This window comes from Oncorhynchus clarkii, unplaced genomic scaffold (assembly GCF_045791955.1).
Source record: "Oncorhynchus clarkii lewisi isolate Uvic-CL-2024 unplaced genomic scaffold, UVic_Ocla_1.0 unplaced_contig_2512_pilon_pilon, whole genome shotgun sequence".
In the NCBI taxonomy this organism is placed as follows: domain Eukaryota; kingdom Metazoa; phylum Chordata; class Actinopteri; order Salmoniformes; family Salmonidae; genus Oncorhynchus; species Oncorhynchus clarkii.
The window spans coordinates 262,501-278,782 of record NW_027257968.1 but is presented as its reverse complement, the minus strand read 5'-3'; the positions used below and the strand labels follow the sequence as shown (position 1 = coordinate 278,782).

Sequence of the window (16,282 nt, the reverse complement as noted above, 5' to 3'; positions counted from 1 at the left end):
TTTAACATTTTCAGAATTCTGTACAGGATAAAAAGAAATAAATCACTGCTTTTAGGTACAGAGTCAAAATCTCAAACTAGAAAAAAAATAACTTCAGAATCAACAGTAGAAGAAGTTTTACAATAGAAATGAGCAGTTAAGACATCGTCAGAAGTGCAACGGCTCTGATGGGTTAAGAGTGGAAAACAATTACTGAAATAAAAATACTCTTCTATTTTTAATAAAAAACAAAACAAAACGGTAATTTCTTTACAGAGTAGAGATGGTAATTATCTGATGTAAAAAACATATTTACAAATAGCCGTTATTTAGTGGATGTATTGTCCCTCGTCGTCGTCACATCAGCACCGGTACAAACGAACAACTCAAAGTTTAAAAGAAGACAAAGTTACAGTTAACGACAATACATCGGAAAATTACGTTTGACTTGGTCCCGGAAATAATGTCCGCACCACAAATCCCACCCTATTCCCTACCGAGTGCACTACTTTCGACCAGGGCCCATAGGGAATAATGTGCCATCGGGGACACAGACAACGATATTTGGAGGAAGCTTCTTTTTTGTTGTTGTTGTTGGAAGGGAAATCCTTCACTTTGACAAAGAGGACCAAGAGTCAAGGGTCGCGACCTTTACGTGACCTTTGGGATCCCATAACACTGACCAGGAAGTGTTTAATGCTCAACCCTTCACACTCGACAAGCAGCCTCCTCTGAGTAGGACGAAGTGACGCCCCCTTTTAGACACTGACCTAAGATTAGTTTTGTGTTTGTCCTCTCCCAACAGTGAAGGGTGGAGGGTTTGAGGAACTGATCCTAGATCTCCCCTTAAGGGGCACTCTGACTGAGTCGGTCTTTCTCACAACACTACAGAACCACAGAGGACAACCTACATTACTAAAATATGAAAATAAAATATCAACTAAACATTTATCGAAACAATTTCATGGGCGTTTTACCAACCGTAGCGATGCTTTGGAGAGAGGTCAACTTCCAACTCACTTAGATACACTAAAACTACGTGTGTATCTGACGGAATATAATCAACAACATTTGTGTGGTTGCTATGGCGAGGCAGTGAACTAAACATGGGGTTAGTTAAGACTAGTAGAAGGTTTTTTGGCTGGTTTGTTGACATGACAGAATTCTCCCGTTCTCGTCACCTTGACGTTGAGAGAAGCCCGGGGTCAAACCTACCTCTTCCTCCGCCCAACATTCACCGTTGGGGGGTAAAAAAGAGGGGGGGGGGGGGGGGGGGGACACTGGTAATAGTGTCATTGTACAAGCCACCACCACAACCTCATTTTTGAAACCTCTCCATCTCGTGAGGGTTGGAGGTATGTATCTCTCTTCACAGTCAAACACTTGATGTTCGCAACACGTGGAACCGACAACACAGAGCTCAGATCCATCAACAGCTCGTTGTGTTTGGTCTACTGGACCAAAGCAGCAGAGGAGACAACAGAGATAGTATGAATTCAGTTGAAGGTAAAGTTAACTGTCAAAATAACATTTCATTTCAGACCAATTTGGGAAGAGAACTTACAATTTTTTAAAAGCAATAAACACAAAAAAATCCTGTCCTTGGGGATCCAAGATGGCCGACAAACGGCTGTTAGTTTCTATTTCAAATGAAGTCACTTGTGGTGCTTGAATACATTTACTGCCCAGCTAATCCTGTTTCTATACGTCTTTTTGATCCATTTCTATAGAGTTGGTAATAACACGGACAGAGGATGATGTCATGTTGTTACTCCCTTAACTGCCTGACTGACTAACTGACTGACTGGCTGACAATGATCTACTTCTCCTTTCAGCCGTCGGGGAGCGGTGTGTGTGTGGTGTGTGTGTGTGTGTGTGCTGTGTGTGTGGCGTGTGTGCAACAGCTACCAGTGAACAGGAAATGAAGAGAAGCTCGGCTGCTCGGCTCAGAGAGAGAGAGAGAGAGTAGGCCGGTTGCTTAGCAACAGGACCGCGGGGCGACCGCACAGCGCCTGCGCTAAATACCGCCACAAAAGAAGAACGCAATCTGTTTTGTTTTGATGTTTTCACAGTACACACAGCCAGACGAACAAACCAACCAACGCAGACAAAAAAACAAGTCTCTAGAGAGGAGAGATGGGAAAGAGTGGGAAGAGAGGGAGAGAGAGGGAAAAAGTGGGGAGAGAGGGAGAGAGGGGAGGGAGAGTGAGAAAGAGAGAGTGGGAAGGGAGGGAGAGAGAGAAAGAGGGAGGGAGGGAAAGAGTGGGGAGAGAGAGAGAGAGAGAGAGAGAGAGAGAGAGAGAGAGAGGGAGGGAGGGAGAGAGAGTGATCTCAACCACTTCTCAGACAGACAGAGGTGACAGCTCTCTACTGAGCTCTGATGGCTGTTACAGAAGTGGGTTGTGTGTTTATCTCCTTGCCTTTATCTCCTGCTTGTCTGTCTGCTTGTCTGTCTGCTTATATGTCCGTCTGTCTGTATGTCTGTCTGCTTGTCTGTCTGTCTGCTTGTCTGTCTGCTTGTCTGTCTGTCTGCTTGTCTGTCTGTCTGTCTGCTTGTCTGTCTGTCTGTCTGTCTGTCTGTCTGCCTGCCTGCCTGCCTGTCTGTCTGTGCTGTCTGTCTGCCTGTCTGTCTGTCTGTCTGCCTGCCTGCTGCCTGCCTGCCTGTCTGTCTGTCTGTCTGTCTGTCTGTCTGTCTGTCTCTCAAAGGGACCTGCATGTGTAGAAATGCTACGATCACATGCCACACGCCATCACACACAGCATGAATATAACGAGATGTGAAACCTGTCAGGCACAATCCAATAACCCAGGTATCCAAGAAGAACTAATACCGGAAAAATAAATAGAGATGTTCTACCCCTATATTGAAAAACAAATATTAAAAAGACTCTCCCCTGTTTGAGAGCTTGTAGGCAGCCTCCCGTCTCTCCTGTCTTGTAGTCAGTCTCCCATCTCTCCTGTCTTGTAGTCAGTCTCCTGTCTCTCCTGTCTCTCCTGTCTTGTAGTCAGTGTCTCCTGTCTCTCCTGTCTTGTAGTCAGTGTCCCATCTCTCCTGTCTTGTAGGCAGCCTCCCGTCTCTCCTGTCTTGTAGTCAGTCCCAGTCTCTCCTGTCTTGTAGTCAGTGTCCCATCTCTCCTGTCTTGTAGGCAGCCTCCCGTCTCTCCTGTCTTGTAGTCAGTCCCAGTCTCTCCTGTCTTGTAGTCAGTGTCCCATCTCTCCTGTCTTGTAGGCAGCCTCCCGTCTCTCCTGTCTTGTAGGCAGCCTCCCGTCTCTCCTGTCTTGTAGGCAGCCTCCCGTCTCTCCTGTCTTGTAGGCAGCCTCCCGTCTCTCCTGTCTTGTAGGCAGCCTCCCGTCTCTCCTGTCTTGTAGGCAGCCTCCCGTCTCTCCTGTCTTGTAGGCAGCCTCCCGTATCTCCTGTCTTGTAGGCAGCCTCCCGTCTCTCCTGTCTTGTAGGCAGCCTCCCGTCTCTCCTGTCTTGTAGGCAGCCTCCCGTCTCTCCTGTCTTGTAGGCAGCCTCCCGTCTCTCCTGTCTTGTAGTCAGCCTCCCGTCTCTCCTGTCTTGTAGTCAGTCTCCTGTCTCTCCTGTCTTGTAGTCAGTCTCCTGTCTCTCCTGTCTTGTAGTCAGTCTCCTGTCTCTCCTGTCTTGTAGTCAGTCTCCTGTCTCTCCTGTCTTGTAGGCAGCCTCCCGTCTCTCCTGTCTTGTAGTCAGTCTCCTGTCTCTCTTGTCTATCCTGTCTTGTAGTCAGTCCCAGTCTCTCCTGTCTTGTAGTCAGTCTCCTGTCTCTCCTGTCTTGTAGTCAGTCTCCTGTCTCTCCTGTCTCTCCTGTCTTGTAGTCAGTCTCCTGTCTCTCCTGTCTCTCCTGTCTTGTAGTCAGTCCCAGTCTCTCCTGTCTTGTAGTCAGTCTCCTGTCTCTCCTGTCTTCTAGTCAGTCTCCTGTCTCTCCTGTCTTCTAGTCAGTCTCCTGTCTCTCCTGTCTTGTAGTCAGTGTCCCGTCTCTCCTGTCTTGTAGTCAGTCTCCTGTCTTGTAGTCAGTCTCCTGTCTCTCCTGTCTTGTAGTCAGTGTCCCGTCTCTCCTGTCTTGTAGTCAGTCTCCTGTCTCTCCTGTCTTGTAGTCAGTCTCCTGTCTTGTAGGCAGTCTCCTGTCTCTCTTGTCTTGTAGTCAGTCTCCCGTCTCTCCTGTTTTGTAGTCAGTGTCCTGTCTCTCCTGTCTTGTAGTCAGTCTCCTGTCTCTCCTGTCTTGTAGTCAGTGTCCCGTCTCTCCTGTCTTGTGGTCAGTCTCCTGTCTCTCCTGTCTTCTAGTCAGTGTCCTGTCTCTCCTGTCTTGTAGTCAGTCTCCCGTCTCTCCTGTATGAACCTATGGGCCCAGTTGACACACTGCTAAAGGGTTGGGTTCAAATCACGGCCCAAAAGGACAAAACCAAAATCACTTCCCTTTCTTGAATGATATTTCACAACCACCAGACCGCGTTTACCATTAGAGGCCTTTTAAATACCGTGACAGTACACACACACACACACACACACACACACACATAAATACACGACACAGAACTCTTCCTGTCCGTTCTTTACAAAACAAAATATGCCGACTGTCCAGTTCTCTCGTCTCAATAAAGTTTTCCCCACGCAGTTTTGTCGTTAGTCCCTCCAGTAAAAACTCCCCACTACATTTCCAGCTCTGCTATTGGTTGGGGAAGAACTCTTCCATCCAACCGTCACTTGAGTCCAAGTCTGCCCCTGTCCCGTCGGCCAATCCGAACCCTCCGCCCGACGGCGCCACCTGCCCGCCAACGTATCCATAAGATGACAGGTCCTGACTAGACGTCCTCTGGTAGCCCTGAGGCTGACCTCCGACCCCTACCCCTCCTTGTCCCACATACCCTCCTCCACCTCCAGGGCCCACCCCCATCGCCGGCCCCTGTCCAAAGGCCCCCATGTTGGGCACGCCCTGGCCCATCACCCCCTGTCCCGGCATTACCATGGGTCTGGGCTGGTTGGTCCTTGGCTGTCCTGGTCCAGCCATGCCCGCCGCAGGGTTCATAGCCCTGGGGTCCATGGGCCCGGCCATGCCCGCCGCAGGGTTCATAGCCCTGGGGTCCATGGGCTGGCCCTGACCCATAGCCTGGGGGTGGCCCTGTGGGTGCCCAGGGAAGTGTTGCTTGGCCAGGCGTGGGTGTGGAGGCTGCTGTCCGGGTCCAGGCTGCATGGAGCCGTAGCCCCCCTGGGCCGAGCCAAAGCCCACCATATCGCCTGTAGTCCTGCCTGGTCCTCCTACCCCTCCTGGCCCTCCCATCCCCTGGAGGGACTGCCCCTGCTGGGGTGGCCACCCTCCCATCCCTCCCTGTGGTCCTCCTCCTCCCGGTCCTCCTCCAATTCCCAGCATGCCCTGCAACCTCTGGGCCTGGGCTTTGGGCGGCCCCTCGAGGGGCTGCTGGGACATGGAGTTGATCATCATCCCCTGTGGTCCTCCGTATCCTCCTCCTCCTCCAACCCCTCCTCCCGCCTGCCTCTGGACCCGCGTCACTGGGTTGTGTCCTGGTGGAAGACCCATGGAGGCCTGGACGCTTTGGTTCTGGTGCTGCATCATTTGGCTCATGGAGGGGTTGAGGCTGTAGAGGGACTGCTGGCCGGCTCCCTGCCCGCCGTAGGGGAGGCCCATGTCGGGTTGGGGACCCACCGAGCCACCTGGGATGCCCTGGTTCATCTGGACCATCTGCTGGTTCTGTTGTTGTTGTTGTTGTTGTTGGAGGAGGCGGGTGGCGCGGATGTTCTGGAGAGCCTGGCTCCTCACCGCCATCTCCTGGGGTGATCCTGGTGGGACAGAAAGGCAAGAGGAGAGGTTAGAGGTGAGAAAGAAAGAAGCAGACAGGAGGAGAGAGAGAGAGGGGGGGACAGGAGGGGAGGAGAGAGAGGGGACAGGGGGGGAGCAGAGAGAGGGGACAGGGGGGAGGAGAGAGAGGGGACAGGAGGGGAGGAGAGAGAGGGGACAGGAGGGGAGGAGAGAGAGGGGACAGGGGGGTAGGAGAGAGAGGGGACAGGGGGGGAGGAGAGAGAGGGGACAGGGGGGGAGGAGAGAGAGGGGAGAGGGGACAGGAAGGGAGGAGAGAGAGGGGGGACAGGAGGGGAGGAGAGAGAAGGAGGACAGGAGGGGAGGAGAGAGAGAGGACAGGAGGGGAGGAGAGAGAGGACAGGGGGGGAGGAGAGAGAGGGGACAGGGGGGGAGAAGAGAGAGAGGACAGGAGGGCAGGAGAGAGAGGGGACAGGGGGGGAGGAGAGAGGGGACAGGGGGAGGAGAGAGAGAGGACAGGAGGGGAGGAGAGGAGAGGAGAGAGAGAGGACAGGAGGGGAGGGATGGGAGTAGAGCGAGGGGACAGGAGGAGAGAGGACAGGGGGGAGGAGAGAGGACAGGGGGGAGGAGAGAGAGGACAGGAGGGGAGGAGAGAGAGAGGACAGGGGGGAGGAGAGAGAGGACAGGAGGGAGGAGAGAGGGGACAGGAGGAGAGGAGAGAGAGGGGACAGGAGGAGAGGAGAGAGAGGACAGGAGGGGAGGAGAGAGAGGACAGGAGGGGAGGAGAGAGAGGGGACAGGAGGGAAGAGAGAGAGAGGACAGGAGGGGAGGAGAGAGAGGGGACAGGAGGGAGGAGAGCGAGGGACAGGAGGGGGAGAGAGAGGACAGGAGGGGAGGAGAGAGAGGAGAGGACAGGAGGGAAGGAGAGAGAGAGGACAGGAGGGGAGGAGAGAGAGGACAGGAGGGAAGGAGAGCGAGAGGACAGGAGGGTAGGAGAGAGAGGACAGGAGGGTAGGAGAGAGAGGACAGGAGGGGAGGAGAGAGAGGGGACAGGAGGGGAGGAGAGAGAGAGGACAGGAGGGAAGGAGAGAGAGAGGACAGGAGGGGAGGAGAGATAGAGGACAGGAGGGGAGGAGAGAGAGGACAGGAGGGGAGGAGAGAGGATAGGAGGGGAGAGAGAGAGGACAGGAGGGGAGGAGAGAGAGGGGAGGAGGGGAGGAGGGGAGGAGAGAGAGAGAGAGGACAGGAGGGGAGGAGAGAGAGAGGACAGGAGGGGAGGAGAGAGAGAGGACAGGAGCGAAGGAGAGAGAGAGGACAGGAGGGAAGGAGAGAGAGGACAGGAGGGGAGGAGAGAGGATAGGAGGGGAGAGAGAGAGGACAGGAGGTTAGGAGAGAGAGGACAGGAGGGGAGGAGGGAGGACAGTAGGAGAGGAGAGAAAGAGGACAGTAGGAGAGGAGGAGAGGACAGGAGGAGAGAGAAGAGGTGTGCTAAAGACCAACAGAGTGGTCACTGAGGTTTCTGTGATCAATTTGTCCTTTTATTCATAGTTTGATTACTTCTTATAAGGTCACCAATATTCCACATGTGAAGTACATGATGTTGTTATCCAGAATGGAAAGACAAGCAGAGAGAACTAGACACAGACGACGTGAGCGAGGCACTCTTTAACTCTGGAAAGGTATCACGTCTGACCATTAAGTGCTGAGTGTTACGTACCAAACCAAAGTTGAAGCTAAATCAACTGGAAAGGAGAATATCTCCAACCCCTCCCTCCCTCTCTCTCTCTCTCTCCCCTCCCTCCCTCCCTCCCTCCCTCCCTCTCTCTCCCACCCTCTCTCTCTCCTCCCTCCCTCCCTCCCTCCCTCCCTCCCTCCCTCCCTCCCTCTCTCTCTCCCTCCCTCTCTCTCTCCTCCCTCCCTCCCTCCCTCCCTCCCTCCCTCTCTCTCTCTCTCTCTCTCTCACTCCTCTCTCTCCTCCCCCCTCCCTCCCTCCCTCCCTCCCTCCCTCCCTCCCCTCCCTCCCTCTCTCCCCCTCTCCAGCCCCCCTCCCTCCCTCCCTATATTAGCACCAGAAACTTGGCGTTAGCAGGTCGAGGAAAGGAGGGGAAGGAACACTAGCATGGAAATGTTTTTATATCTCCAATAAACCTCTTCTGACACCATTTCACTTATCGTCTGGGACATGGCCAGGCCAGGCCAGGCCAGGCCATGTCCCAGACGATAAGAATACAAGATCATTCCCAGAATACAAGATCATTCCAAAACTTCTCCCGAGTACATTGCCAGAAAAAAAATAAAACGTGAAAAAAACAACAATATATTGACAATATACCAGCTTTGGCCTGGCCTGCCTGCCTGCCTGCCTGTCTGTCTGTCTGCCTGTCTGTCTGTCTGTCTGTCTGCCTGTCTGTCTGTCTGTCTGCCTGTCTGTCTGCCTGTCTGTCTGCCTGTCTGCCTGCCTGTCTGCCTGTCTGTCTGTCTGTCTGACTCAGTCACTAGACTGTCTCAGTGCACTACCTTTGGCCAGGGTCACATAAACCATCTAGCCATCAGTAGAGCACTTTATAGGGGAATATATAGCCTGGTTACCAGTCTGTTTGTGCTAACATTCCAAATGTAAAGAAAGAGAGAAAAGGCCATTCCCACAGGAGTTTCTGACTGACAGAGTGGCACCTGCTGACCACCACGACTTAACCAGGAAGTCCAGTTGGACCCTGATCTGAGACCAGTCTCTACAAAACAAGACCTGACCTCACCAGCTGTGCTTCCATGAACTTGTCCAAAGATGTGGAGAAAGTTTGCATAGAAAACAGATGGCTGCTGTGGTGCCTTTCAATGTTACCATCCTGTGTCTATGAAAACAGATGGCTGCTGTGGTGCCTTTCAATGTTACTATCCTGTGTCTATTAAAACAGATGGCTGCTGTGGTGCCTTTCAATGTTACTATCCTGTGTCTATTAAAACAGATGGCTGCTGTGGTGCCTTTCAATGTTACTATCCTGTGTCTATTAAAACAGATGGCTGCTGTGGTGCCTTTCAATGTTACTATCCTGTGTCTATTAAAACAGATGGCTGCTGTGGTGCCTTTCAATGTTACTATCCTGTGTCTATTAAAACAGATGGATGTTGGAAGTGTTTCCATTAAGGCTGACAGTCTGTCTGTCCTCCTCCTGTCTGTCCTCCTCCTGTCTGTTTCATGTCTCAGGTAGCCTGTCTGTCCTCCTCCTGTCTGTTTCATGTCTCAGGTAGCCTGTCTGTCCTCCTCCTGTCTGTTTCATGTCTCAGGTAGCCTGTCTGTCCTCCTATCTGTATCATGTCTCAGGTAGCCAGTCTGTCCTCCTCCTGTCTGTCCTCCTCCTATCTGTTTCATGTCTCAGGTAGCCAGTCTGTCCTCCTCCTGTCTGTCCTCCTCCTGTCTGTTTCATGTCTCAGGTAGCCTGTCTGTCCTCCTCCTGTCTGTCCTCCTCCTATCTGTCCTCCTCCTGTCTGTTTCATGTCTCAGGTAGCCTGTCTGTCCTCCTGTCTGTTTCATGTCTCAGGTAGCCCGTCTGTCCTCCTCCTGTCTGTTTCATGTCTCAGGTAGCCAGTCTGTCCTCCTCCTATCTGTATCATGTCTCAGGTAGCCTGTCTGTCCTCCTATCTGTATCATGTCTCAGGTAGCCAGTCTGTCCTCCTCCTGTCTGTCCTCCACCTATCTGTTTCATGTCTCAGGTAGCTCGTCTGTCCTCCTCCTGTCTGTTTCATGTCTCAGGTAGCCCGTCTGTCCTCCTCTTGTCTGTTTCATGTCTCAGGTAGCCAGTCTGTCCTCCTCCTATCTGTATCATGTCTCAGGTAGCCTGTCTGTCCTCCTATCTGTATCATGTCTCAGGTAGCCAGTCTGTCCTCCTCCTGTCTGTCCTCCTCCTATCTGTTTCATGTCTCAGGTAGCCCGTCTGTCCTCCTCCTGTCTGTATCATGTCTCAGGTAGCCTGTCTGTCCTCCTGTCTGTTTCATGTCTCAGGTAGCCCGTCTGTCCTCCTCCTGTCTGTTTCATGTCTCAGGTAGCCAGTCTGTCCTCCTCCTATCTGTATCATGTCTCAGGTAGCCTGTCTGTCCTCCTATCTGTATCATGTCTCAGGTAGCCAGTCTGTCCTCCTTCTGTCTGTCCTCCTCCTTTCTGTTTCATGTCTCAGGTAGCCCGTCTGTCCTCCTCCTGTCTGTATCATGTCTCAGGTAGCTCGTCTGTCCTCCTCCTGTCTGTATCATGTCTCAGGTAGCCAGTCTGTTCTCCTCCTGTCTGTCCTCCTCCTATCTGTTTCATGTCTCAGGTAGCCTGTCTGTCCTCCTCCTGTCTGTATCATGTCTCAGGTAGCCCGTCTGTCCTCCTCCTGTCTGTATCATGTCTCAGGTAGCCAGTCTGTCCTCCTCCTGTCTGTCCTCCTCCTATCTGTTTCATGTCTCAGGTAGCCCGTCTGTCCTCCTCCTGTCTGTATCATGTCTCAGGTAGCCTGTCTGTCCTCCTGTCTGTTTCATGTCTCAGGTAGCCCGTCTGTCCTCCTCCTGTCTGTTTCATGTCTCAGGTAGCCAGTCTGTCCTCCTCCTATCTGTATCATGTCTCAGGTAGCCTGTCTGTCCTCCTATCTGTATCATGTCTCAGGTAGCCAGTCTGTCCTCCTCCTGTCTGTCCTCCTCCTTTCTGTTTCATGTCTCAGGTAGCCCGTCTGTCCTCCTCCTGTCTGTATCATGTCTCAGGTAGCCAGTCTGTTCTCCTCCTGTCTGTCCTCCTCCTGTCTTTATCATGTCTCAGGTAGCCCGTCTGTCCTCCTCCTGTCTGTATCATGTCTCAGGTAGCCAGTCTGTTCTCCTCCTGTCTGTCCTCCTCCTATCTGTTTCATGTCTCAGGTAGCCCGTCTGTCCTCCTCCTGTCTGTATCATGTCTCAGGTAGCCAGTCTGTCCTCCTCCTGTCTGTCCTCCTCCTGTCTGTTTCATGTCTCAGGTAGCCCGTCTGTCCTCCTCCTGTCTGTATCATGTCTCAGGTAGCCAGTGAAAGCCAGCATGGATAGAATGCAATAATTGTCTAACATTTGCCATGTTCTAATAACTGTCATGTGCCAACGTATCTCCACGGTCCGACGATCTCCACGGCCCGGCTCCACGGCCCGGCTCCACGGCCCGGCTCCATGGCCCGAGCCGCGGTGAACCTGCACACTGGACCCGAAATAATATGGTGGAACTTGCATCCAAACAGAAAAGCAAGGAGAAGATATTCAGGTTGAAATAGGTTTGTTTGTGTAGTTTTATAGTTATGAATGAAATGTGTAGTGTAGTTTTATAGTTATGAATGAACTGTGTAGACTAGTGTAGTTTTATAGTTATGAATGAACTGTGTAGACTAGTGTAGTTTTATAGTTATGTGATGACATCACGTGCCCGCGTCCCTTCAAAAGTATTCAGCTATCCTCGTTTACTCAGAAAAACACTGTTTACGTAATAATTTGTCTCAATACAGGAAGTCGAAGGGATAAACATCCGGACACCTCTCTCTCTGTCTCTCCCCTCTCTCTGTCTCCCCTCTCTCTCAGTCTCCCCTCTCCTCAGTCTCCCCTCTCCTCAGTCTCCCCTCTCCTCAGTCTCCCCTCTCTCTCAGTCTCCCCTCTCTCTCAGTCTCCCCTCTCTCTCAGTCTCCCCTCTCCTCAGTCTCCCCTCTCTCTCAGTCTCCCCTCTCTCTCAGTCTCCCCTCTCTCTCTGTCTCTCCTCTCTCTCTCTGTCTCCCCTCTCTCTCTGTCTCTCCTCTCTCTCAGTCTCCCCTCTCTCTCAGTCTCCCCTCTCTCTCAGTCTCCCCTCTCTCTCAGTCTCCCCTCTCTCTCTGTCTCTCCTCTCTCTCTCTGTCTCTCCTCTCTCTCTGTCTCCCCTCTCCTCAGTCTCCCCTCTCCTCAGTCTCCCCTCTCTCTCAGTCTCCCCTCTCTCTCAGTCTCCCCTCTCTCTCAGTCTCCCCTCTCTCTCAGTCTCCCCTCTCTCTCAGTCTCCCCTCTCTCTCAGTCTCCCCTCTCTCTCAGTCTCCCCTCTCTCTCTGTCTCTCCTCTCTCTCTCTCTGTCTCCCCTCTCTCTCTGTCTCTCCTCTCTCTCTGTCTCCCCTCTCTCTCAGTCTCCCCTCTCTCTCAGCCTCCCCTCTCTCTCCGCCTTCCTTCCCTCTCTCTGTCTCCCCTCTCTCTCAGCCTCCCCTCTCTCTCAGTCTCCCCTCTCTCTCCGTCTCCCCTCTCTCTCCGTCTCCCCTCTCTCTCCGTCTCCCCTCTCCTCAGTCTCCCCTCTCTCTCAGTCTCCCCTCTCTCTCAGTCTCCCCTCTCTCTCAGTCTCCCCTCTCTCTCAGTCTCCCCTCTCTCTCTGTCTCTCCTCTCTCTCTCTGTCTCCCCTCTCTCTCTGTCTCTCCTCTCCTCTCTGTCTCCCCTCTCTCTCTGTCTCCCCTCTCTCTCTGTCTCTCTCTCTCTGTCTCTCCCCTCTCTCTCCGCCTCCCCTCTCTCTGTCTCTCCCCTCTCTCTCTGTCTCTCCTCTCTCTCTCCCCTCTCTCTCTGTCTCTCTCTCTCTGTCTCTCCCCTCTCTCTCCGCCTCCCCTCTCTCTGTCTCTCCCCTCTCTCTCTGTCTCTCCTCTCTCTCTCCCCTCTCTCTCTGTCTCTCCCCTCTCTCTCTGTCTCCCCTCTCTCTCTGTCTCTCCTCTCTCTCTGTCTCCCCTCTCTCTCTGTCTCTCCTCTCTCTCTGTCTCCCCTCTCTCTCTGTCTCTACCCTCTCTCTCCGCCTCCCCTCTCTCTGTCTCTCTCCTCTCTCTCTGTATCTCCCATCTCCTCAGTCTCCCCTCTCTCTCTGTCTCCCCTCTCTCTCAGCCTCCCCTCTCTCTCCGCCTTCCTTCCCTCTCTCTCAGTCTCCCCTCTCTCTCAGCCTCCCCTCTCTCTCAGTCTCCCCTCTCTCTCCGTCTCCCCTCTCTCTCCGTCTCCCCTCTCTCTCCGCCTCCCCTCTCTCTCCGCCTCCCCTCTCTCTCTGTCTCTGCTCTCTCTGTCTCTGCTCTCTCTGTCTCTGCTCTCTCTCTGTCTCTCCCCTCTCTCTGTCTCCCCTCTCTCTCCGCCTCCCCTCTCTCTGTCTCTCTCTCCTCTCTCTGTCTCTCTGTATCTCCCGTCTCCTCAGTCTCCCCTCTCTCTCAGCCTCCCCTCTCTCTCCGCCTTCCTTCCCTCTCTCTGTCTCCCCTCTCCTCAGTCTCCCCTCTCCTCAGTCTCCCCTCTCTCTCTGTCTCTCTGTCTCTCTCTCTGTCTCTGCTCTCTCTGTCTCTGCTCTCTCTCTGTCTCTCCCCTCTCTCTGTCTCCCCTCTCTCTCCGCCTCCCCTCTCTCTGTCTCTCTCCTCTCTCTCTGTCTCTCTGTATCTCCCGTCTCCTCAGTCTCCCCTCTCTCTCAGCCTCCCCTCTCTCTCCGTCTCCCCTCTCTCTCTGTCTCTCCTCTCTCTCTCTGTCTCCCCTCTCTCTCTGTCTCTCCTCTCTCTCTGTCTCCCCTCTCTCTCTGTCTCCCCTCTCTCTCAGTCTCCCCTCTCTCTCTGTCTCCCCTCTCTCTCAGTCTCTCCTCTCTCTCTCTGTCTCCCCTCTCTCTCTGTCTCTCCTCTCTCTCTGTCTCTCCTCTCTCTCTCCCCTCTCTCTCTGTCTCTCTCTCTCTGTCTCTCCCCTCTCTCTCCGCCTCCCCTCTCTCTGTCTCTCCCCTCTCTCTCTGTCTCTCCTCTCTCTCTCCCCTCTCTCTCTGTCTCTCCCCTCTCTCTCTGTCTCCCCTCTCTCTCTGTCTCTCCTCTCTCTCTGTCTCCCCTCTCTCTCTGTCTCTCCTCTCTCTCTGTCTCCCCTCTCTCTCTGTCTCTACCCTCTCTCTCCGCCTCCCCTCTCTCTGTCTCTCTCCTCTCTCTCTGTATCTCCCATCTCCTCAGTCTCCCCTCTCTCTCTGTCTCCCCTCTCTCTCAGCCTCCCCTCTCTCTCTGCCTTCCTTCCCTCTCTCTCAGTCTCCCCTCTCTCTCAGCCTCCCCTCTCTCTCAGTCTCCCCTCTCTCTCCGTCTCCCCTCTCTCTCCGTCTCCCCTCTCTCTCCGCCTCCCCTCTCTCTCCGCCTCCCCTCTCTCTCCGCCTCCCCTCTCTCTCTGTCTCTGTCTCTGCTCTCTCTGTCTCTGCTCTCTCTGTCTCTGCTCTCTCTCTGTCTCTCCCCTCTCTCTGTCTCCCCTCTCTCTCCGCCTCCCCTCTCTCTGTCTCTCTCCTCTCTCTCTGTCTCTCTGTATCTCCCGTCTCCTCAGTCTCCCCTCTCTCTCAGCCTCCCCTCTCTCTCCGCCTTCCTTCCCTCTCTCTGTCTCCCCTCTCTCTCAGCCTCCCCTCTCTCTCAGTCTCCCCTCTCTCTCCGTCTCCCCTCTCTCTCCGCCTCCCCTCTCTCTCCGCCTCCCCTCTCTCTCCGCCTCCCCTCTCTCTCCGCCTCCCCTCTCTCTCAGTCTCTGCTCTCTCTGTCTCTGCTCTCTCTGTCTCCCCTCTCTCAGTCTCCCCTCTCTCTCCGTCTCCCCTCTCTCGCTGTCTCCCCTCTCTCTCAGCCTCCCCTCTCTCTCAGCCTCCCCTCTCTCTCTGTCTCCCCTCTCTGTCTCCTCTCTCTCTCTGTCTCCCCTCTCTCTGTCTCGCTTCTAACACTCCCTCTCCCTCTCTCTGTCTCCCCTCTCTCTCTGTCTCTCCCTCTCTATGTCTCTCCCTCTCTCCCCTCTCTCTCTGTCTATCCCTCTCTCTCTCCCTCCCTCCCTCTCTCTGTCCCTCCCTCCCTCCCTCTCTCTCTCTCTCTCTCTCTCCTCCCTCCCTCCCTCCCTCTGTCCCTCCCTCCCTCTCTCTGTCCCTCCCTCCCTTCCTCTTTCTGTCCCTCCCTCCCTTCCTCTCTCTGTCCCTCCCTCCCTCCCTCCCTCTCTCTCCCTCCCTCTCTCTCTCTCTGTCGCTCCCTTCCTCTCTCTCTCTCTCTCCCTCCCTCCCTCCCTCCCTCCCTTCCTCTCTCTGTCCCTCCCTCCCTCCCTCTCTCTCCCTCCCTCTCTCTCTCTCTCTCTGTCGCTCCCTTCCTCTCTCTCTCTCCCTCCCTCCCTCCCTCCCTCTCCCTCCCTCTCTCTCTCTCGGAGGAGCAGATCTGTCTCTCTCACCGACAGCGTCGCCGGAACTCTGGGGGATCCGGGACCGGTTGCCAAGGTAACAGGCAGAGACAGAATATTTTTTCAGGAGGAAATTACCAAAGAGGAGTAGCGGAACGATATGGAACGCCTACGACGGGGGGGAGAGCGAATACGCAGGGGAGAATCTGATTGGTCAGAGATGATATCATCTTCAACAGTGTGTGTGACAAGGTTTATGATCAGGTGTGTGCGTGTTTGTGCATGCACATGTGTATGTGTTCCCATGCATGTGTTTGTGGGTATGTCAGGGTTTAGGTGTGTGTGTTGCACCCCTGATACTGGTTGACCTGTGGGTAGGGGGGGTATTTAATATATTACCTTGATACTGGTTGACCTGTGGGTAGGGGGGGGGGGGGGGTATATAATATGTTACCTTGATACTGGTTGACCTGTGGGTAGGGGGGGGGGGGGGTATATAATATTTTACCTTGATACTGGTTGACCTGTGGGTGGGGGGGTATATAATATATTACCTTGATACTGGTTGACCTGTGGGTGGGGGGGGGGGTATATAATATGTTACCTTGATACTGGTTGACCTGTGGGTGGGTGGGGGGTATATAATATGTTACCTTGATACTGGTTGACCTGTGGGTAGGGGGGGTATACAATATGTTACCTTGATACTGGTTGACCTGTGGTTAGGGGGGGTATACAATATGTTACCTTGATACTGGTTGACCTGTGGTTAGGGGGGGTATATAATATGTTACCTTGATACTGGTTGACCTGTGGGTAGGGGGGGTATATAATATGTTACCTTGATACTGGTTGACCTGTGGGTAGGGGGGGGGGGGGGGGTATATAATATTTTACCTTGATACTGGTTGACCTGTGGGTGGGGGGGGGGTATATAATATATTACCTTGATACTGGTTGACCTGTGGGTGGGGGGGGTATATAATATTTTACCTTGATACTGGTTGACCTGTGGGTGGGGGGGGGGTATATAATATATTACCTTGATACTGGTTGACCTGTGGGTGGGGTGGGGGGGGGGGGGGATACTGGTTGACCTGTGGGTAGGGGGGGGGTATATAATATATTACCTTGATACTGGTTGACCTGTGGGTAGGGGGGGGGTATATAATATATTACCTTGATACTGGTTGACCTGTGGGTGGGGGGGGGTATATAATATATTACCTTGATACTGGTTGACCTGTGGGTAGGGGTTTCTCTGACCCTGGACCATCTGTCTGGGGAGATGCTGCTGCTGCTGCTGGAGCTACACAAACAACCACAGAAGAAGAACAGACAACCACATCACTTCCTGTTCCATGACATCATTTCCCGCTGTCCCACTGGAAAGGTCCAATAAAGGCCAAATTCAG

The 16,282-nt window shown here is 53.5% G+C and overlaps 1 protein-coding gene across 1 annotated transcript in view; it reads right to left on the bottom strand.

The window, feature by feature from the left end:
- Positions 1–3,480: 3,480 nt before the first annotated feature.
- Positions 3,481–16,282, bottom strand: part of LOC139394311 (mastermind-like protein 3) — a 224,348-nt gene continuing 211,546 nt past the window's right edge. The window contains exons 5-6 of the mRNA XM_071142349.1: positions 16,095–16,176; positions 3,481–5,791 (exon numbers count right to left, since the gene is read on the bottom strand). Coding sequence (XP_070998450.1) covers positions 4,662–5,791; positions 16,095–16,176 — 1,212 coding nt within the window. The 3' untranslated portion in view covers positions 3,481–4,661. The remainder of the gene's footprint in view (positions 5,792–16,094; positions 16,177–16,282) is intronic.